This window comes from Osmerus eperlanus, chromosome 8 (genome assembly GCF_963692335.1).
Source record: "Osmerus eperlanus chromosome 8, fOsmEpe2.1, whole genome shotgun sequence".
Taxonomy (NCBI): domain Eukaryota; kingdom Metazoa; phylum Chordata; class Actinopteri; order Osmeriformes; family Osmeridae; genus Osmerus; species Osmerus eperlanus.
In genome coordinates, this window is record NC_085025.1 from 9,281,361 (window position 1) to 9,299,547 (window position 18,187).

Consider the following 18,187-nt stretch of genomic DNA (forward strand, 5'->3'; position numbering starts at 1 on the left):
ATTTCAGGTAGATTTGACGGCCTTTATTTATCCATGTCTCTTGAGAGACGGCGCATGTCTCATTGATAAGGTAAACCAACTTAATTTTAAATATCTTAATCACGACTCAATACGTAGTAGCCTAATTCACATAGACCTGCCTACATGGAATAACTCACACAAGGCCAATTAAAATTCACTTTGGACAACATGTCCTGCTAAAAAAAAGTATCTTTCTATTAAATAATTTAAGATATAATTAGTTTATTTGTCTAAATCGATATTATCATTCTTTTTTTTCCTCAATCTCAAACTGATAGACTATTCCACACACATGGGTGATAGCAAAGTCCCTTAGGGCTCTCTTCCTGCTTCTCAGTAACTTTCCAGGTATGATTTTCTGTTTTCTAATGTGGAATACTAACTTTGTGAGTTTAGCTGTTTGGTCTTTTTTTCTTTTTTTTTGCAGTTTGAGGTAATGCTCAGAAACATTGTATGCACTCTGTTTCCAAACACAGAATGACTGTATAACAAGTTATGTTTAAAAACAAGTAAAACATTCTTAATTCAGTTATCCCGCATCCGCAGTAGACATTCATGATGTATTTTATATTATTTGTAACTCTAAAAAGTTTGAATGTCTCCTAAATTCTTCTCGATTTTGTGCATTTTTTACTTTCCCTTATTTAGTTTACATGAGCGTTTTCTTTTCCTATATGTATATTTTCTCTATCCCTTCCCTTAAGTTGAAACAGTCTGTTAGTAGCCAGGATAAATAGCCTTAAGCATTTTACTGTACTCTTACTCCGCACGCAATGAATAGTAGCTAATAGTAATAGTAATAGTTTGGTTTATTTCAGACAAACAACTTAGTTTCATACAGTTGAGCTAACAAACAAAAGCATATTTACATCAGTCTGAAACAGGTGTAGGCTGAAGCTCATGCTTATAATGCCTACCCTTTATGAATACATCTCATATCTTAACAATAAATAGAAATAATTATTGTCTTACATCATTATGTTGACAATCAGATCTGAACAGAATACAAAAAACATTAATATTTCTTATGCAATAGAGTTGCACAGTCCAAATACAACAAAAGCAGCTTGTTCATCTATCACTCTTTAAATTGTTTCATATAATTTCATTGCATTATTTTTAAATAGTTTAAATAGGTCCCACATATTTTTAGTTCCGCATGACAGCTGTTCCATAAATTTACACCTTTAACGGAAATACAATGGTATTTAGCATTGATCCTCACTTGGTTCTTTTTGAATATACAAGAAGCTCGCTCCAAAAAGCAAAGGCGCACAAGCAATGCGTCTGTTCATTATGGACATGGATTTATTATTCTTTTGCATATTTAACAGACATTTCTATAATCATATCTTTATCTCACCTGGACTTTGTGTTCCAATAAGATAAAGGTCCCTGCGTCTGGACAGGGGTGAGGGCTTCTAAATCATCCTAAATAAAGAAATACAGTTCAGTCAAGACAATCACGTATTAGATTTGAGCATTTATTGTTGACATGTAGATTTGACTTTGGCGGAGTGGATGATCTAAGGGAAGCACTCCTCGATGCAACACATAGCCTACATACATGACATATGAGGCAGGGAGCAAGAGAGATATAATCCCCCTGATGGATAGAACATACAGACAGCATGGGGGAGAAGGGGATGGTGGAGGGCGGCAGCAGCACTGATCATGCAACAAATGGGCTGAGTGTGTGCGTGTGTGTGCGTATCCGCGTGGCCTTTTAATGCCGTCTTATCGGACGTGGCCCAATGGGCTTGTGCTGGCTAACACAGGTGTGGTAATGAGCGGATGATGCGCGCTGGCCGATTGCCCTGCCTGAACTAGCTGCACTTATAAAGAAAAAAAACTCAAAGCTTTCAAACATTAGGCAACTTATGAACCTCACTGGATGTCTTCATGTCAGTACTTTTAGGTTTGAGATCATTTAAGATTAACATCAAAGACTAGAACTTAAATGAGTTCTCAAATAAAAAAAATATAAATCTGAAATGTATTGTCTGGGGCAACCATTGTTGTGTGAGCAGAATCTGTGAGGGCCATTGTATTACTACTGTCTAGATACATTTAATGGGGACACCGACTCACTCAAGTAGAAACTGGCAAGATTTTATGTCACTTGTCTTCATCTTCAGAATTCTCTAATCAATTTTTAAGAATGTTCTAAGTAGCGGAACATGCATTGTGTTTAGAAATCTGGCAGGCAACAGCAGGTGTTGTGTGTTGTATTTCCATGGACAGTATTCCTGTCCTGAAGGGTTATCATTAATCATGTCTTGTGACCAGTCCTAATGACCTTGTGAACTCCATTTGTCTCTACCAATATACTTGTTGAACGTCTTCACTGACCCATTGTCATGTTCTTTGGTCATTCCTTAAACTGCTCTGTTGCCAGTTATCTGGACACAGATCATCCAGGAGGCTGGAGGCCTTGTCAGCTTAGCCAGTCTAGGACCAGGCTTTACAGAGTGGAGAAGACTCTCATGAGCACTGTGTGCAGAAGGTAGTGTGTGTGAAACTAGACTGTGCGTGTGTTTGCATCCAGACTGTGTGTGTGTGTGGGTCCAGGCTGTGTGTGTGTGGGTCCAGGCTGGGTGGTGTGTCTGTGAGTCCAAGCTGTGTGTGTGTGGGTCCAAGCTGTGTGTGTGTGTGTGTGTGCGTTTTAAGCCCAGGCCGTGTGAGTGTGTAAAGCCAGGCCGTCTATATCAGAGATAGACGTGTATCCGGTCCTGCCAGTGTTGTCACCCCTCCAAGCTCACAGACTGCAGACATGATTGTATCTTATCTCTGATGATCAAGGTGAGGATTGGGTTGTTGTTGTTGTTTGGGAGCAATACAGCATAACCACAGAGCACTCACTTGCCTCCTCTTCTCAAAGCCATTCCCCCAGCCAGTGAACCCACCCCCTCCAAAGTATGGAGCATACATAGGTGTCTGTGTGTTTAGCAGGCGTTCAGTGTTTCTTTTAATGACACGTTCATACTGAAGACAAACTAACCTTCCTTCTCCCTCTCTACCTTTCTCTCTCTCTGTGTAGCTAAGGCTTGGTGAGGATGTGTGACTGGAGTGCTCTGGAGAGGCTGGGGAGGGATTATCTTTGTCTCTACGCCGACGCTCCTCTACCTAGCGGACCTACCTATGTGTTCTACCTGATAAGGAAGGAGCAGAAGCTGAACAGGAAGGAGGAAGTGCTAAAGGTGCTTTCTCCTGAAGGGATTCCCCTGAAAAAGATTGAGATGAATCTGAAGCACTGAAACACATTCTAAGCATGTGAAACATGCTTAGAATGCTGTTTTCGGCTTAACACTAAAACACTTGAACAAACACAAAACTTGAATGCAAACTCAGCAAACCGGTCTAATAACAGATGTCATGACATTCTGTCTCACGCAACTCTGTTTTCACAGTCTAGTCTTAGATCAATATGTTTTACTAACCCGTAAAATAGAACGTGCTCTCGTTTGCCTATAGTCTAAGATAAAAAGGAACATTTCCTAGTCATCGAATAAATACATTATCCATTATCCATATTCCATTATTTCAAATATTGTGCCACTGATAGTACATTCATAGATTTGTATTTTATGTGTTAATAACATGTAACTTAAACACTCCATGTGTCTGCCTCTGTTATCCTTGTCACATAGGGTAGTCCTGTCTATAAACACCCTCTGCCCTCAACCCAAAGCTCTTCATATTGGGCCTCCATGTGCTTCCTACTGAGTTCACAATACAAAATGTACTCTTGACAGAATGACAACCTACTGTACTGACTCCTGTTCAGACCAGCTGGGAGGGGGAATTATCAAAGTCAAAGTTAACTTCATTGTCAATCAAACCATGCAACAAGTAATTACACAGACGATCGAAATGATGTTTACCCATACTCCAAATGTGAAAGTAATACAACATTTTAACATTTGACATACTAGTCCAAACATTCATCAACAGGTTAAAAGACAACATATACGATAAGAACAACAGATAGGTGTTCAAAGTACTGAATAGTAGCATGGATACTATATGTTATTTTGTATATGAAGTGCATAGTGCAGACATTGAACTTACAGAGTTAAAAAAATAAAAAAATTTAGCAGTCAGTAGGTCCTTAGTGGGTGTATGTGGTGCAGGAGCACCTGTTCATGTGATTGGTCCTTAGTGGGTGTATGTGGTGCAGGAGCACCTGTTCATGTGATTGGTCCTTAGTGGGTGTATGTGGTGCAGGAGCACCTGTTCATGTGATTGGTCCTTAGTGGGTGTATGTGGTGCAGGAGCACTTGTTCATGTGATTGGTCCTTAGTGGGTGTATGTGGTGCAGGAGCACCTGTTCATGTGATTGGTCCTTAGTGGGTGTATGTGGTGCAGGAGCACTTGTTCATGTGATTGGTCCTTAGTGGGTGTATGTGGTGCAGGAGCACCTGTTCATGAGATTTTCTTGAGTGTGTTGAGTAATCTGATGGCCTGTGGGGAAAATATGCTGCTGAGTCTGGTAGTCTTGCACTGTATGCTGCTGTAGTGCTTGCCAGATGGTAGGAGGGTGAACAGTTTGTGTGCTGGGTGGGGGGGGGGTCTATGGTGATGGTGATGGCTCTCTTGCGGCAGCGGGGCAGGTCCATGTCCTGAATGGATGGTTGAGCTGGTCTGGTGATCTTCTCTGCAGGGCCTTCTGGTCAGCAGCAGAGCAACTGCCGTACCAGACCGAGAGGCTGCTGGTTAGGATGCTCTCAATGGCACCCCTGTAAAAGGTGGTGAGGGCAGAAGGTGGGAGGTCAGCTCTCCTCATCCGGCGAAGGAAGTGGAGGCGTTGCTGTGCCCTCTTGACCAGAGAGGTGGTGTTGGTGGACCATGTCAGGTCATCTGTGATATGCACCCCCAGGAACTTGGTGCTTTTCATAGACTCCACAGCACTGCCATTTATAGTAAGTGGAGTGTGTGTCCTGAAGTCCACAGTTATTTATTTTGTTTTATTGACGTTCAGTTGTAGGTTGTTGTTGTCACACCAGTTAATAAGTTGATGCACCTCCTCTCTGTAGGCTGAGTCGTCAGCGCCGCTGATGAGGCCCACCACTGTTGTGTCATCTGCCAACTTGATGATATGGTTCGAAGTGTTTTTGGCACAGCAGTCATGGGTCATCAGCGTGAACAGCAGAGGGCTCAGCACCTAGCCCTGGGGGACCCCAGTGTTCATGATGATGGTCTCTGAAGAGTTTTGACGGTGAGGAAGTCCAGTAACCAGTTGCATAGTGGGGTGCTGATGCCTATTGAGCAGAGTTTATTTACCAGGTGTTGGGGGATGACTGTATTGAAGGCGGAGCTGAAGTCAATGAATAGCATCTGCATGTAACTGTCTTTGTTTTACAGATGAGCCAGGCATAGGTGGAGTGCTGTTGCTATGGCATCATCAGTGGAGCGTTTGGGATGATATACAAACTGGAATGGGTCGTGTAGTGGGGAGACTGGATGTTATATAGGCCTTGACCAAGCTTTCAAAGTACTTCATCATGACGGGGGTGAATGCTATGGGCCGGTAGTCGTTCAGTGTTGATGCTGGGGATTTCTTTGGCAGCGGTATGATGGTGGTGGCTTTGAAGCATGTTGGTATGATGGCTTGCCTGAGAGAGGTGTTGTAGATATCCGTGAGGACGTCTTTCATTTGGTCAGCAAAATCTCTGAGCACACACCCAGGTATGTTGTCAGGTCCTGCAGCTTTCCTGGGGTTCACCTTGAGTAGGGTCCTCCGCACGTCAGCTGAGTCCAGGTGAAGTGTTTCATCGTCCGGGCCGGGAGGGGCTTTTGTTGGTGAGGTGGTGTTATTTTCCTCAAATCTGCTGAAGTAGGTGTTAAGTGTGTTGAGGAAATCTGTGTTCTCCTCGCACAGTGGGGGTGTTGGTCTGTAGTCAGTGACTGACAGGATGCCTTGCCACAAGCGCCTGGGGTCCTTTGAGTCTGTGAAACATTCTTGGATTTTCTGTCCATGGGAACGCTTGGCTGCTCTCACGCCCAGGTTCAAGTTGGCCCTGGCAGATCTGAGAGTGTCTTTGTCCCCAGACTTGAAAGCAGCATTTCGAACTCTCAGGAGTCTCATGTACATCACTGGTGAACCAAGGTTTTTCGTTGGCTTTCGTGGTGATGTTTTTGATGACGGTCACATCTTCCATGCACTTGGATATGTAGCCCGTCACATACTCAGCATAATCCGTCAAGTTGACATGCTGGTTGGACGCCATGCACGCCAAGGAAACACTATTAAACTTTTACCAGGGAGAGGATGTTTGATAAAACTGGTTATTCCAAATTCCATTTAAAACCAAGTCTGATTGGTTAAGAGACAAGACCGCAAACAGGCCAAGGAGACACTGCTGAGTCAGTTGGACAAACTCTGGATATATAAGTCTGGTAACTTCCCTTTACAGCTCTCTAAAGCAGTTCTACAATTCAGATCACATTTTCATCAACATCATTCCTCTTCATTCGCGAGAAGACATGCCTTTCTGAGTTAAGCTAGCCACAAGGTGAGTTAACAAGGTGGATGCTGTAATTAATTCAGAAAATGTTATGTAAAGAAGGAAATCTTTCCTTCATAGTTATTATGCCATAACATCCCAAAACTTGTTTTCTGCAAAACAAAAAAGACAAGACATTTTGTCTTTATTGTTTTACAATTAAAAACTATCAGCTTTCACCCCTGCATACTGTTTACTGCTATACACTGTAATTAAATATCCCTTCCTGTTTTTAGAATTCTGTTTTTAGACTAAACTTGCATCAGATGGTTTTAAAGATTATTTTATTATGTGAGTCACTGGTTTCGTCTGTTTGAATTGAACTAAATCAGACATTCAAAGCAGATTTTATAAATCTTGAAAGTATTTGAAAGGATGTAAAAATCATGTTTAGACCCTTGTTGCTTTCTAATTAATTAAGCCAGCTGTCCTGAAGAAGAGAAATTGAAAGATACCTGAAACTCCCTCCCTCCCTCCCTCCCTCCCTCCCTCCCTCCCTCCCTCCCTCCCTCCCTCCCTCCCTCCCTCCCTCTCAGTGTGATTAGCAGGCTTTTATTAATTGTTTCTTTATACTGAAGACAAACTAACCTTCCTTCTCCCTCTCTACCTGTTTCTCTCTGTGTGTAGCTAAGGCTCGGTGAGGATGGGTGACTGGAATGCTCTAGGGAGTCTGCTGCACAAGGTCCAGGCCTACTCCACCGCAGGAGGCAAGGTCTGGCTCTCCGTGCTCTTCATCTTCAGGATCCTGGTCCTGGGCACGGCCGTGGAGTCTGCCTGGGGTGACGAGCAGTCCGCCTTCAAGTGCAACACCCAGCAGCCCGGTTGTGAGAACGTCTGCTACGACAAGTCCTTCCCTATCTCGCACGTGCGCTTCTGGGTACTGCAGATTATCTTTGTGTCTACGCCGACGCTCCTCTACCTAGCACATGTGTTCCACCTGATGAGGAAGGAGCAGAAGCTCAACAGGAAGGAGGAAGTGCTGAAGGCGGTGCAGAACGACGGCGATGACGTGGACATCCCCCTGAAGAAGATTGAGATGAAGAAGCTGAAGCACGGCCTGGAGGAGCACGGCAAGGTCAAGATGAAGGGTGCCCTGCTCAGAACCTACATCGTCAGCATCTTCTTCAAGTCTATCTTCGAGGTGGGCTTCCTGGTCATCCAGTGGTACATCTACGGTTTCAGCCTGTCAGCTGTCTACACCTGTGAAAGGGCACCCTGCCCGCATCGCGTCGACTGCTTCCTGTCCCGACCCACAGAGAAAACGGTCTTCATCATCTTCATGCTGGTGGTGTCCCTAGTCTCACTGGCCCTCAACGTCATTGACCTGTTTTACGTCTTCTTCAAGAGGATCAAGGACCGGGTCAAGGGTAGGCAACCCGCCACCGTCTACCCCCCCAGTGGCACTCTCAGCCCCACCCCAAAGGATCTGCCTGACACCAAGTACGCCTACTACAATGGCTGTTCCTCTCCCACAGCACCCCTTTCCCCCATGTCTCCCCCAGGGTACAAGTTGGCCGCGGGCGAGAGAACCAACTCCTGCCGCAACTGCAACAAGCAGGCCAATGAGCAGAACTGGGCCAACTACAGCACGGAACAGAACCGGCTGGGCCAGAACGGCAGCACCATCTCCAACTCCCACGCCCAGGCTTTCGACTTTCCCGATGACACCCAGGACCATAAGAAACTGAGCGCGGGCCACGAGCTGCAGCCGCTGGCCCGCATGAGCAGCCGGCACCACCCGGACAATCTATGCGTCTAGCACCTCCCCCTCTGCTCCTACATTCTCTAGGCAACTTCCTCTGACCTCAGTGGAAAAAAGGGGCAAGTGGCCGAGCCGGAGAACCAGGAAGTTAGAGTGTCAAGGTGGGCGTGTTAAGAGGGTGAGGGCAGTAGAATGATTATTTGTGTTTTAACTTTGTTTTTGAGTTTTATTTTCCAACTCAATGTAAAGTTGCTGCTTGAGAGGTAGATGTTTAGTACAATTTCTCTAAACTACTTGCTCATGTAATGTAAAACTTACTCAACATAATAATGGGTCAAAATTATAGTTATACAGTAATAATTAGTTGTATATTAATGTGAGAAGAAACTGTTGTGACTGGTGTGTTGTGATTTATAGATCTCAGATCAGTTTTGACCCGTATCATCACCATTCCATTCACATATTTAATATACAGCAGAGCAAATCAAGAAACATATGTGACTGATACTATGATATTTACCTGTTTAGAGGGTGGTCAGTCACTGACCTTATCCATCCCAGATAAGAGTCTGAAGAGCAAGGCCAGCCAGACCTACTGCACCACTGTGGAGTGGAGTGCTGAACCTTGTCCAGAAGAGAACCCAGGAACGACCACTCCCCCATGATGACATGGATGCTGCTGAACACAGGACCGACACTGGGATTTACATGGTGATCAACAATGTGATTTACAAGGTCTCTAGTAATGTGATTTACAAGGCGATTTACAATGGTATTTACATGGGGATTATCAGTGTGATTTACTATATGGTGATTAACATTATGATTTACATGATGATTCTTGCATTTAGATGATTACCATGGTAATATAGGGATAAATTCGATAGGTAATTTGATAAATTGACAGAAAGACCGCCATATTACTTATTCCTATAGAAATTCTGCAATACGACATGATTATTTAAAATAAAAAAACATTAAAGTTGCATACTAAAACAGGGTCTCTTCAGCTTTGAAAAATGAATGATAACACTGAGTAAAATAAACCACAAAACTGACAACCAACTTAGTCTTATTACAAGTGTAGTTAGCATTTTCAAAAAAGCAATCACATTTGTCAAGAGAAAGATACCTGAGACTCATGCATCCCAAAAAGGTTTTGCTGGTGATTGAGTGTTATATTGTCCAGGGTATACTTTTGTTTCTATGGTTCCCATCTGTTCAAATGTGACTGAAATATGAGTGGAGAAAATGTGTATTTGTTTTGATTTCTTCTGTCTTATTGCTTACAAATTACTTTCTGGATGTTTCCAATTTCACTAGATCGTTTTCTTGACATAAGTTCAAAGAAGAATGATTCTTAGTTTTTCTTCTTGAAGGAAAATAAAACATGAGTTCCGATTAGTTTTAAAGTCTGGTTCCCCGGAAGTCCCCTAGGTGGCTCTATACACTAAGTGATGTTGAACACGTCAGCGGCCGATTTCAAGTAGATTTGAAGGCCTCTATTTATCCATGTCTCTTGAGAGACGGCGCATGTCTCATTGATAAGGTAAACCAACTTAATTTAAAATATCTTAATTACTACTCAATAGTAGCCTAATTCACATAGACCCGCCTACACGGAATAACTCACACAAGGCCAATTAAAATTAACTTTGGACACAATGTGGGCGTCAGGTGGCTGAGCGGTGAGGGAAGCGGGCTAGTAATCTGAAGGTTGCCAGTTCGATTCCTGGCCGTGAAAAATGACGTTGTGTCCTTGGGCAAGGCACTTCACCCTACTTGCCTCGGGGAGAATGTCCCTGTACTTACTGTAAGTCGCTCTGGATAAGAGCGTCTGCTAAATGACTAAATGTAAATGTCCTGATAAAAAAAGCATCTTTCGATTAAGTCATTTAACACATAATTTGTTTATTCGTCTAAATCGATATTATCATTAAATTAGCTTTTTCCCCTCGATCTTAAACTGATAGCCTACTTCACATACATCGATGATCGCAAAGGCCGTCATGACTGGGCCTATGATAACCCATACCAAATACAGAGGAAGATTGGCGCACATATCTGTCGTCAATAAGCACCATTTAGTGATCATATAGGCTATTCAATCTAATATGTCGTGTGGCATCAACTTTTTTCATCTTAACAGAACATCTGACGAAAAAAAGGTATACAGGGAAAGAACGCAAGGAGGTCTCTTGACGTAGAAATCAGGTGACTCAACTCTTCACTCCATCCTTTTCTATTTTTTCCCCTCCGCCCTCAGCCCGTTAGCGGACGGTTATAAGCAAGGAAAGTTTGAGAAGTTTGTCTCAGTATCTCCGTGGTCCCAAACTTGGATTTCAAGAACGCAGTGTGATTCACGAAGTTACGGAGAAAGTCCCTTAGGACTCTCTTCCTGCTTCTCAGTAACTTTCCAGGTAAGATTTTCTGTTTTCTAACCTGGAATACTAACTTTGTGAGTTCTTCTTTTTTGTCCTTTTCTTTTTTCTTTTTTTCTTTTTGCAGTTTGAAGTAATGCTCAGAAACATTGTATGCACTTCCAAACACAGCGTGACTGTATAACAAGTTATATACATGTTTAAAAACAAGTTAACAATTCTTAATCCAGTTATCCCGTACCCGTATTTATTTAATTGGTAACTCTCCCAAAGTCTCCCAAATTCTTCTTGATTTTGCGCATTTTGTACTTACCCTTACATTTAGGCTACATGAGCGTTTTCTTTTCCTATACGTTTATTTTCTCTATCCCCTCCCTTAAGTTGAAACAGTCTGTTAGTAGCCAGGTTACATAGCCTGAGGCATTTTACTGTACTCTTACTCCAGCATGCGATGAATAGTAATAAGATCGCTACAAAAAGCAAAGGAGTCTGTTCTGCATATTTAACTGACATTTCTCTAATAATAACTTTATCTCACCTGGACCTTGTATTCCAATAAGATTGAATTCTGACAGGAGACCTTTAAAAGTTCCCTGCGTCTGGACAGCAGTGAGGGCTTTTAAATCGTCCTGAATAAATAAATACAGCGGGTGCATTTCATTTTTTTGCAGATGTTCTTATTATAGTTTTTAAGTTGTTTCATGAATCAAAACACTGAAATTGTTTTTTAAAATAACAATTCAAAGAAAGAAAAAAAACCTCTAAGCTTTCAAACATTAGGCTAGGCTTACTTATGAACCTCACTGGATGTCTTCATGTCAGTACTTATAGGTTTGAGATTATTTAAGATTAACATCAAAGACTAGAATTTAAATGAGTTCTCAAAGAAAAAAATATAAACCTGAGATGTATTGTCTGGGGCAACCATTGTTGTGTAAGCAGAATCTGTGAGGGCCATTGTATTACTACTGTCTAGATACATTTAATGGGGCCACCGACTCACTCAAGTAGAAACTGGCGGGATTTTATGTCACTTGCGCTCATCTTCAGAATGCTCTCATCAATTTTTAAGAATGTTCTAAGTGGCGGAACATGCATTGTGTTAAGAAAGCTGGCAGGCAACAGCAGGTGTTTTGTGTTGTATTTCCATGGACAGTATTCCTGTCCTGAAGGGTTATCATTAATCATGTCTTGTGACCAGTCCTAATGACCTTGTGAACTCCATTTGTCTCTACCAATATACTTGTTGAACGTCTTCACTGACCCATTGTCATGTTCTTTGGTCATTCCTTAAACTGCTCTGTTGCCAGTTATCTGGACACAGATCATCCAGGAGGCTGGAGGCCTCGTCAGCTTAGCCAGTCTAGGACCAGGCTTTACAGAGTGGAGAAGACTCTCATGAGCACTGTGTGCAGAAGGTAGTGTGTGTGAAACTAGACTGTGCATGTGTTTGCATCCAGACTGTATGTGTGTGAGTCCAGGCTATGTGGTTTGTGCGTGGGTCCAAGCTGTGTGTGTGCTTGTTCACACCACTTCACCTCATGCCTTTACAAGTGAAGAATTAGTGGGAGAACGGTGTTAAAAAATCTTCCTGGTTGTTACTTTGACTAACGAGCCCTTCCACTTTAGTCAGAAGAATAGAGAACATTTCCCTCAGTGCAGAAAGAGCTGTTAGACTGTACAGCAGGCATCCCTTCTTACTGGGAAGAGAGAGAGAGAGAGAGAGAGAGAGAGAGAGAGAGAGAGAGAGAGAGAGAGAGAGAGAGAGAGAGAGAGAGAGGTGAGAAGACACATCTGGGGGTATTAATGGGAAATTACTGTTAAGCAACAATAAGCTTTAGGTTATGAATGGCTCACATGGTAGTTCGCAAATGAATTCAATCAGTAGTGAAAACAGATTTCTCTAGAGTGTCTGCTCTTGATTCTACTGACACTGGAATCCAAGACCTTGTCATTGTTGAAGCTAATACTCTGGCCATGCAGGACTACATACCAGGGGTACTGATATATGTGGATACTGCATCTTTAATTAAGATAGTAAATTGTGTACCAGATGGCAGACAAATTGCTTTCTGTATTAAAGAACGGTTACTGTGTCTAAGCAACACAGTTCCTAGGAATGAAGTGGTCTTTTCCCCAGAGCGTTTTCCCCCAACATGTGCACAGGCTCACTAAGGGGCATTTGATATCTTTTATTTTGTCCACATCCTTTATTTCGGCATTCTTTCTTGTTTATTAGAGTTGTTAACAAACAATGGGTTGATGAGAACCAGGTTCTTGGGTGAACATTTTTATAGTTTGCTGATGAAAGAAAGTGAGCGTCAGTTTTACTTGTGAGTTTCTCCAACCGTTCTTCTATCCAACTCCTTTGTAATTAGGTCAGGATTTTTTTCTTCTTTTTTTGGGGTTGTACATTTATAATACTTAAATCTTTGTAACTTATGCACTACTAAAGTTCAATGGCTCAAGTCTCCTCTTCCATTTGCCCATAATTCACTCTGGCAATGCAGTAGATACATCACAGACACTGTATGCTACATCTCAGTCATGTTACAGACGAGGAACCATGTCTTCATAGTGTACCTGCCAGGAAGTTAACCCATATTAGGTACATTCTCCTCTATTAGACCTCCACAAGGAAAGCCCAGACCCAACCTGCCCCACCCCATCCATCCAGTCCATGTCTTAACTGGCCAGAATGAAATCAACACCTTGGGTAGAAGTCTAAGCATGTGTTTCATCTGCCGTCCACAGAGTGCCAAGCTTCCCGTTGCATTGAGGATGAATTAATGTAATAATTACTAAACCAAACCAATCTTTTGTTGGAGGAACAATGTGTCTGACAGTGAAATTACGGAGCATACATAGGTGTCAGTGTGATTAGCGGGCTTTTATTCAGTGTTTCTTTATAAGGAAGACAAACTAACCTTCCTTCTCCCTCTCTACCGTTCTCTCTCTGTGTGTAGCTAAGGCTCGGTGAGGATGGGTGACTGGAGTGCTCTGGGGAGGCTGCTGGACAAGGTCCAGGCCTACTCCACCGCAGGAGGCAAGGTCTGGCTCTCCGTGCTCTTCATCTTCAGGATCCTGGTCCTGGGCACGGCCGTGGAGTCTGCCTGGGGTGACGAGCAGTCCGCCTTCAAGTGCAACACCCAGCAGCCCGGTTGTGAGAACGTCTGCTACGACAAGTCCTTCCCTATCTCGCACGTGCGCTTCTGGGTACTGCAGATTATCTTTGTGTCTACGCCGACGCTCCTCTACCTAGCACATGTGTTCTACCTGATGAGGAAGGAGCAGAAGCTCAACAGGAAGGAGGAAGTGCTGAAGGCGGTGCAGAACGACGGCGGTGACGTGGACATCCCCCTGAAGAAGATTGAGATGAAGAAGCTGAAGCACGGCCTGGAGGAGCACGGCAAGGTCAAGATGAAGGGTGCCCTGCTCAGAACCTACATCGTCAGCATCTTCTTCAAGTCTATCTTCGAGGTGGGCTTCCTGGTCATCCAGTGGTACATCTACGGTTTCAGCCTGGCAGCTGTCTACACCTGTGAAAGGGCACCATGCCCGCATCGCGTCGACTGCTTCCTGTCCCGACCCACAGAGAAAACGGTCTTCATCATCTTCATGCTGGTGGTGTCCCTAGTCTCACTGGCCCTCAACGTCATTGAGCTGTTTTACGTCTTCTTCAAGAGGATCAAGGACCGGGTCAAGGGTAGGCAACCCGCCACCGTCTACCCCCCCAGTGGCACTCTCAGCCCCACCCCAAAGGATCTGCCTGACACCAAGTACGCCTACTACAATGGCTGTTCCTCTCCCACAGCACCCCTTTCCCCCATGTCTCCCCCAGGGTACAAGTTGGCCACGGGCGAGAGAACCAACTCCTGCCGCAACTACAACAAGCAGGCCAATGAGCAGAACTGGGCCAACTACAGCACGGAACAGAACCGGCTGGGCCAGAACGGCAGCACCATCTCCAACTCCCACGCCCAGGCTTTCGACTTTCCCGATGACACCCAGGAGCATAAGAAACTGAGCGCGGGCCACGAGCTGCAGCCGCTGGCCCTGCTGGACCCCCGCCCCTGCAGCCGGGCCAGCAGCCGCATGAGCAGCCGGCCCCGCCCGGACGATCTAGACGTCTAGCCCCTCCCCCTCTGCTCCTACATTCTCTAGGCAACTTCCTCTGACCTCAGAGGAAAGAAGGGGCAAGTGGCCGAGCCGGAGAACCAGGAAGTTAGAGTGCCAAGGTGGGCGTGTTATTGTTTTTTTTTGTTTTTTTTACACACGCGTTCCGAAGGGGGCGGGGCCACAGCGATCACTGTTCTCGTTTTAGAAGAGACTCTTAGGTGATAAAAAGAGACATTAAAATACTTTAACACTGTTGGAGGTACTACACGATGTATTGATGACTTTGAAACTAGTGGAGCTAACCAGCGTTAACACACACAAATAGAGGTGGAGCTAAGGGACCTGAGTGTTCTGATACCTGGCCCACAGAATCATCTGTCTATGCCTGGTGGTGTTTTGGTTGAATGATCTTGTTTCTCTTTTCTTTTTTTTGCCGTATATGATACATTCTTATGGCCACACACAATGACAACATTCCTTTATAAAAGTGTTTTACTTTGCAAGATCGCTCTGGATAAGAGCGTCTGCTAAATGACTAAATGTAAATGTAAGATGCGTCCTCTCTCTCAATGTCTTGGAAAGTAGTTTAGTCAGAAAGACCTCATGACACCCACATTTTATCTGAGAGAGCCTGTCTCTGTTTAAATAGTCTCGTCGGATGGTTGTTAAGTGTCATGGAGACTATTTATTTTTGGGTGAACGTAGACACGACTCCCACCACTAACAGAGGAGACTGACTTCTAGCCAAGGTCTGATCCAGAATCCACACAATGATTCTTTAAAGTTACTACACCCAACTTCATATTTATTGAATATTATCCAAATTTCAGCAGCACATTTCTTTCTATGTGAAGAAGAGGGGAACTTTTTATAAATGATCGTCGACTGTCATTTCCTGAAAAACTTTGAATTTATGTGGTGTCAGTTGTTTTTAGTATTTGTTGTCTCTGGGTTTTGTGGGGAAAAGGTGATGGGAGAGTCTGTGCAAGCGAGCTGCTGTAGGGCCGGTTAACAACAAAGTGTTTTTATTGTTAATGTATGTGTTCTAGAGTATCTTGTTTGACAGAAAGGCTTTATTTGTTTTAATTTTCATGTATGTTTTTTGTTTTCTTTCTTGGGGGTGGGTAAGAGTGGGGTGGGGGTGGTAGAGGACGAGGGTAGTAGAATGGTTATTTGTGTTTTAACTTTGTTTTTGAGTGAATGATTTTATTTTCCAACTCAATGTAATCGTTGCTGCTTGAGAGGTAGATGTTTAGTACTGTAAAACAAGCTAACTGTGTCACAAAAAATGTGAGTTTTTAGAAGACTGCTTATAGACCTGGACTAATATTTAGTCAAATATATTAAAAAGGTTTACGCCTGCGTAGCTTCACTCAACTACCAAACACTTGTAGATGGAATTACAATTGGACAATTTTAATTTCTTACGGTTGTTGTTTTGTTTTTTTCTTCAAGTTTGCATCCTGGTATTTCGGTACTTAAACAGAGAGTTTCCTGGATTTTTCAGCTACAATGGTGTTTGCACTGAGCTCTTGACTAGGTTGTTATATGATGGAAAATGTGGCAAGTGTTTTCTGATATGCATGTTACTAATTTATTTTAAAACACCCCAGGCAGAAATCACCACAGCACATTCTTCATGCAGATAAACAGACAGACAGATACAGACACACAGACAGACAAACAGACACACAGACAGACACACAGACAGACACACACACAGACACACAGACACACAGACACACAGACACACAGACACACAGACAGACAGACAGACAGTGATGTTCGACAACTGGGTTCAATGATATTGAAGGGCTACAACAGTGATGTCTCCCCAGTCAACACACCCAACAACACAAGTTAAACATGATCGGTGTACATTTGTTCTAGAGCATGGTCAGAAAATGCCATTCCATGGAGATCCACTGTTGTACAGTGTGAAAGTGCATGATAGAAAAAATAAATAAATAAAAATGAAAAGTCATTAATCATATCTGTGAAAAGCTATTTTAACCAATAAAGATTTTTTTCTTTCTTATATTCCGTTGTATTGTTTCATTTCATTCATCCAATAACTGTCTTTGTTATTGGAAAACTCTGCCTCAGGATACACGGTCTAGTATGAAGTAGTGGTCATACTGTCAATTCACCTACCCCCCCTTCTCCCTGTTCTGTTCCCACCCATGTGTCATGCTCATTCAGTAGGCACACAGTACAGTATGTCTGAAATATGTTGCTGCAAGCTGCATATTACATTGACTACAGCACTTCTGTCTACACTACCGGCTAAAAAGCTCAACATCAGACACATGCAGATGTACACTCCGTAGAAAGGTTATTGCATCATCTGTGGAGAGTATTTATAGTCTAACAAGGGCAATGGTTTGTGATCCTCAACACCAATTCTAACATAGCCAGAGAAAATATACCCAGCATAACACAGGAGAGTGAGATAAGAACTACATTGCACTGTATCTCAAGTCTGCAAATGCCTCGGAGATTTGGTCAAATTTCATAATATGAAAAGACTCAGGTTTTTTTCTTGTCTCCAAGTTTCCTATTTAACCTTTCCACAAAGCTAAACAGAACCACATGTTTGGACTGGGCCTGCGCACCACATGTGGCCCAGGCTGCCATGGAGAAGTAGCTCCACTTTGATCCACAGCTAATTCATCTCGATTCTTAATTTAACAATGAGTTTTTATCAGGATTTTTATACAAGATGTCATTGTTAAGTACAAGGACCACCACAGAAACAGTTTGGGGAAAAGACCCACATTTGAAAAAGAACATTTAGTTTATTACATAAAGTATTCACATAACATCAGATATAATAAAAATGGAAAACAGAAGCCAAAGTGTGAATGATTACAGAGCTGCAGTGTATCTCATTAGGACAAACCTGTCTGATATGTTTTCATTTTAGTCTCTGTTAGGGAAGGTAATGTCCTCATTATTAGTTCCAGATCTCTGTATGGTGCTAGATCTGTGAGGTATGAGTGTAACGGATGGGCCTCAGACTCCATGAAGGTTTAAATCCACATTGTTTTTGACTGTTTCAGTGTCATTGTTGCTTCAGCTAACCCACCAGCCCAGAGACAGTGTGTTACTGTGGTTTCTGAACATGCTAAATGACTTATTTTTAGTGAGGCGAGGGCTGGTTGTGTGAGTGAGGACAGTTTTACGGAGTTCTCTCTCTCCCCACAGACAGGGGGAAGAAGCAGTGGGTCTGAGTCCTGCTTCCTGCATCATACCACCACACTGACCACAGCGCTAGGGTGGTGCCGACTGGACAACCAGGATGACGGGGCTGACGCTGCTAAACACGAGGAGTCATGCTGTCACAGCGGCACTACGAACAACTGCCGAGGAGAAGAAAGTGGAGGAGAGGAAGACTCACGTGACATAGTAAACGTCACAGTAAAAGCTTTTAAAAAGTCATTTATGACTTTTATTGT

General features: G+C 43.2%; 2 protein-coding genes across 3 annotated transcripts; both read left to right on the top strand.

Moving 5' to 3' along the window:
* The first annotated feature begins 45 nt into the window (after positions 1–45).
* Positions 46–8,564, top strand: LOC134024587 (gap junction alpha-1 protein-like). Of its 2 annotated transcripts, none has more exons than XM_062467111.1 (2): positions 46–369; positions 7,155–8,564. In XM_062467111.1, the coding sequence occupies exon 2, from the start codon at positions 7,171–7,173 to the stop codon at positions 8,284–8,286; it is 1,116 nt and encodes a 371-aa protein (XP_062323095.1). In that variant the 5' UTR covers positions 46–369; positions 7,155–7,170; the 3' UTR covers positions 8,287–8,564. The 2 variants fall into 2 exon arrangements, with proteins under 2 accessions (XP_062323095.1, XP_062323096.1); XM_062467112.1 differs by lacking the exon at positions 46–369 and adding an exon at positions 6,406–6,536.
* Positions 8,565–10,491: 1,927 nt separating this feature from the next.
* Positions 10,492–16,769, top strand: gja1b (gap junction protein alpha 1b). Its single transcript, XM_062467110.1, has 2 exons — positions 10,492–10,649; positions 13,577–16,769. The coding sequence occupies exon 2, from the start codon at positions 13,593–13,595 to the stop codon at positions 14,742–14,744; it is 1,152 nt and encodes a 383-aa protein (XP_062323094.1). The 5' UTR covers positions 10,492–10,649; positions 13,577–13,592; the 3' UTR covers positions 14,745–16,769.
* Positions 16,770–18,187: the final 1,418 nt, after the last annotated feature.

What these genes read in the sequence shown, in the direction of transcription:
- gja1b (XM_062467110.1), top strand. Translation starts at nt 13,593, where the DNA reads ATGGGTGACTGGAGTGCTCTGGGGAGGCTGCTGGACAAGGTCCAGGCC.
- LOC134024587 (XM_062467111.1), top strand. Translation starts at nt 7,171, where the DNA reads ATGGGTGACTGGAATGCTCTAGGGAGTCTGCTGCACAAGGTCCAGGCC.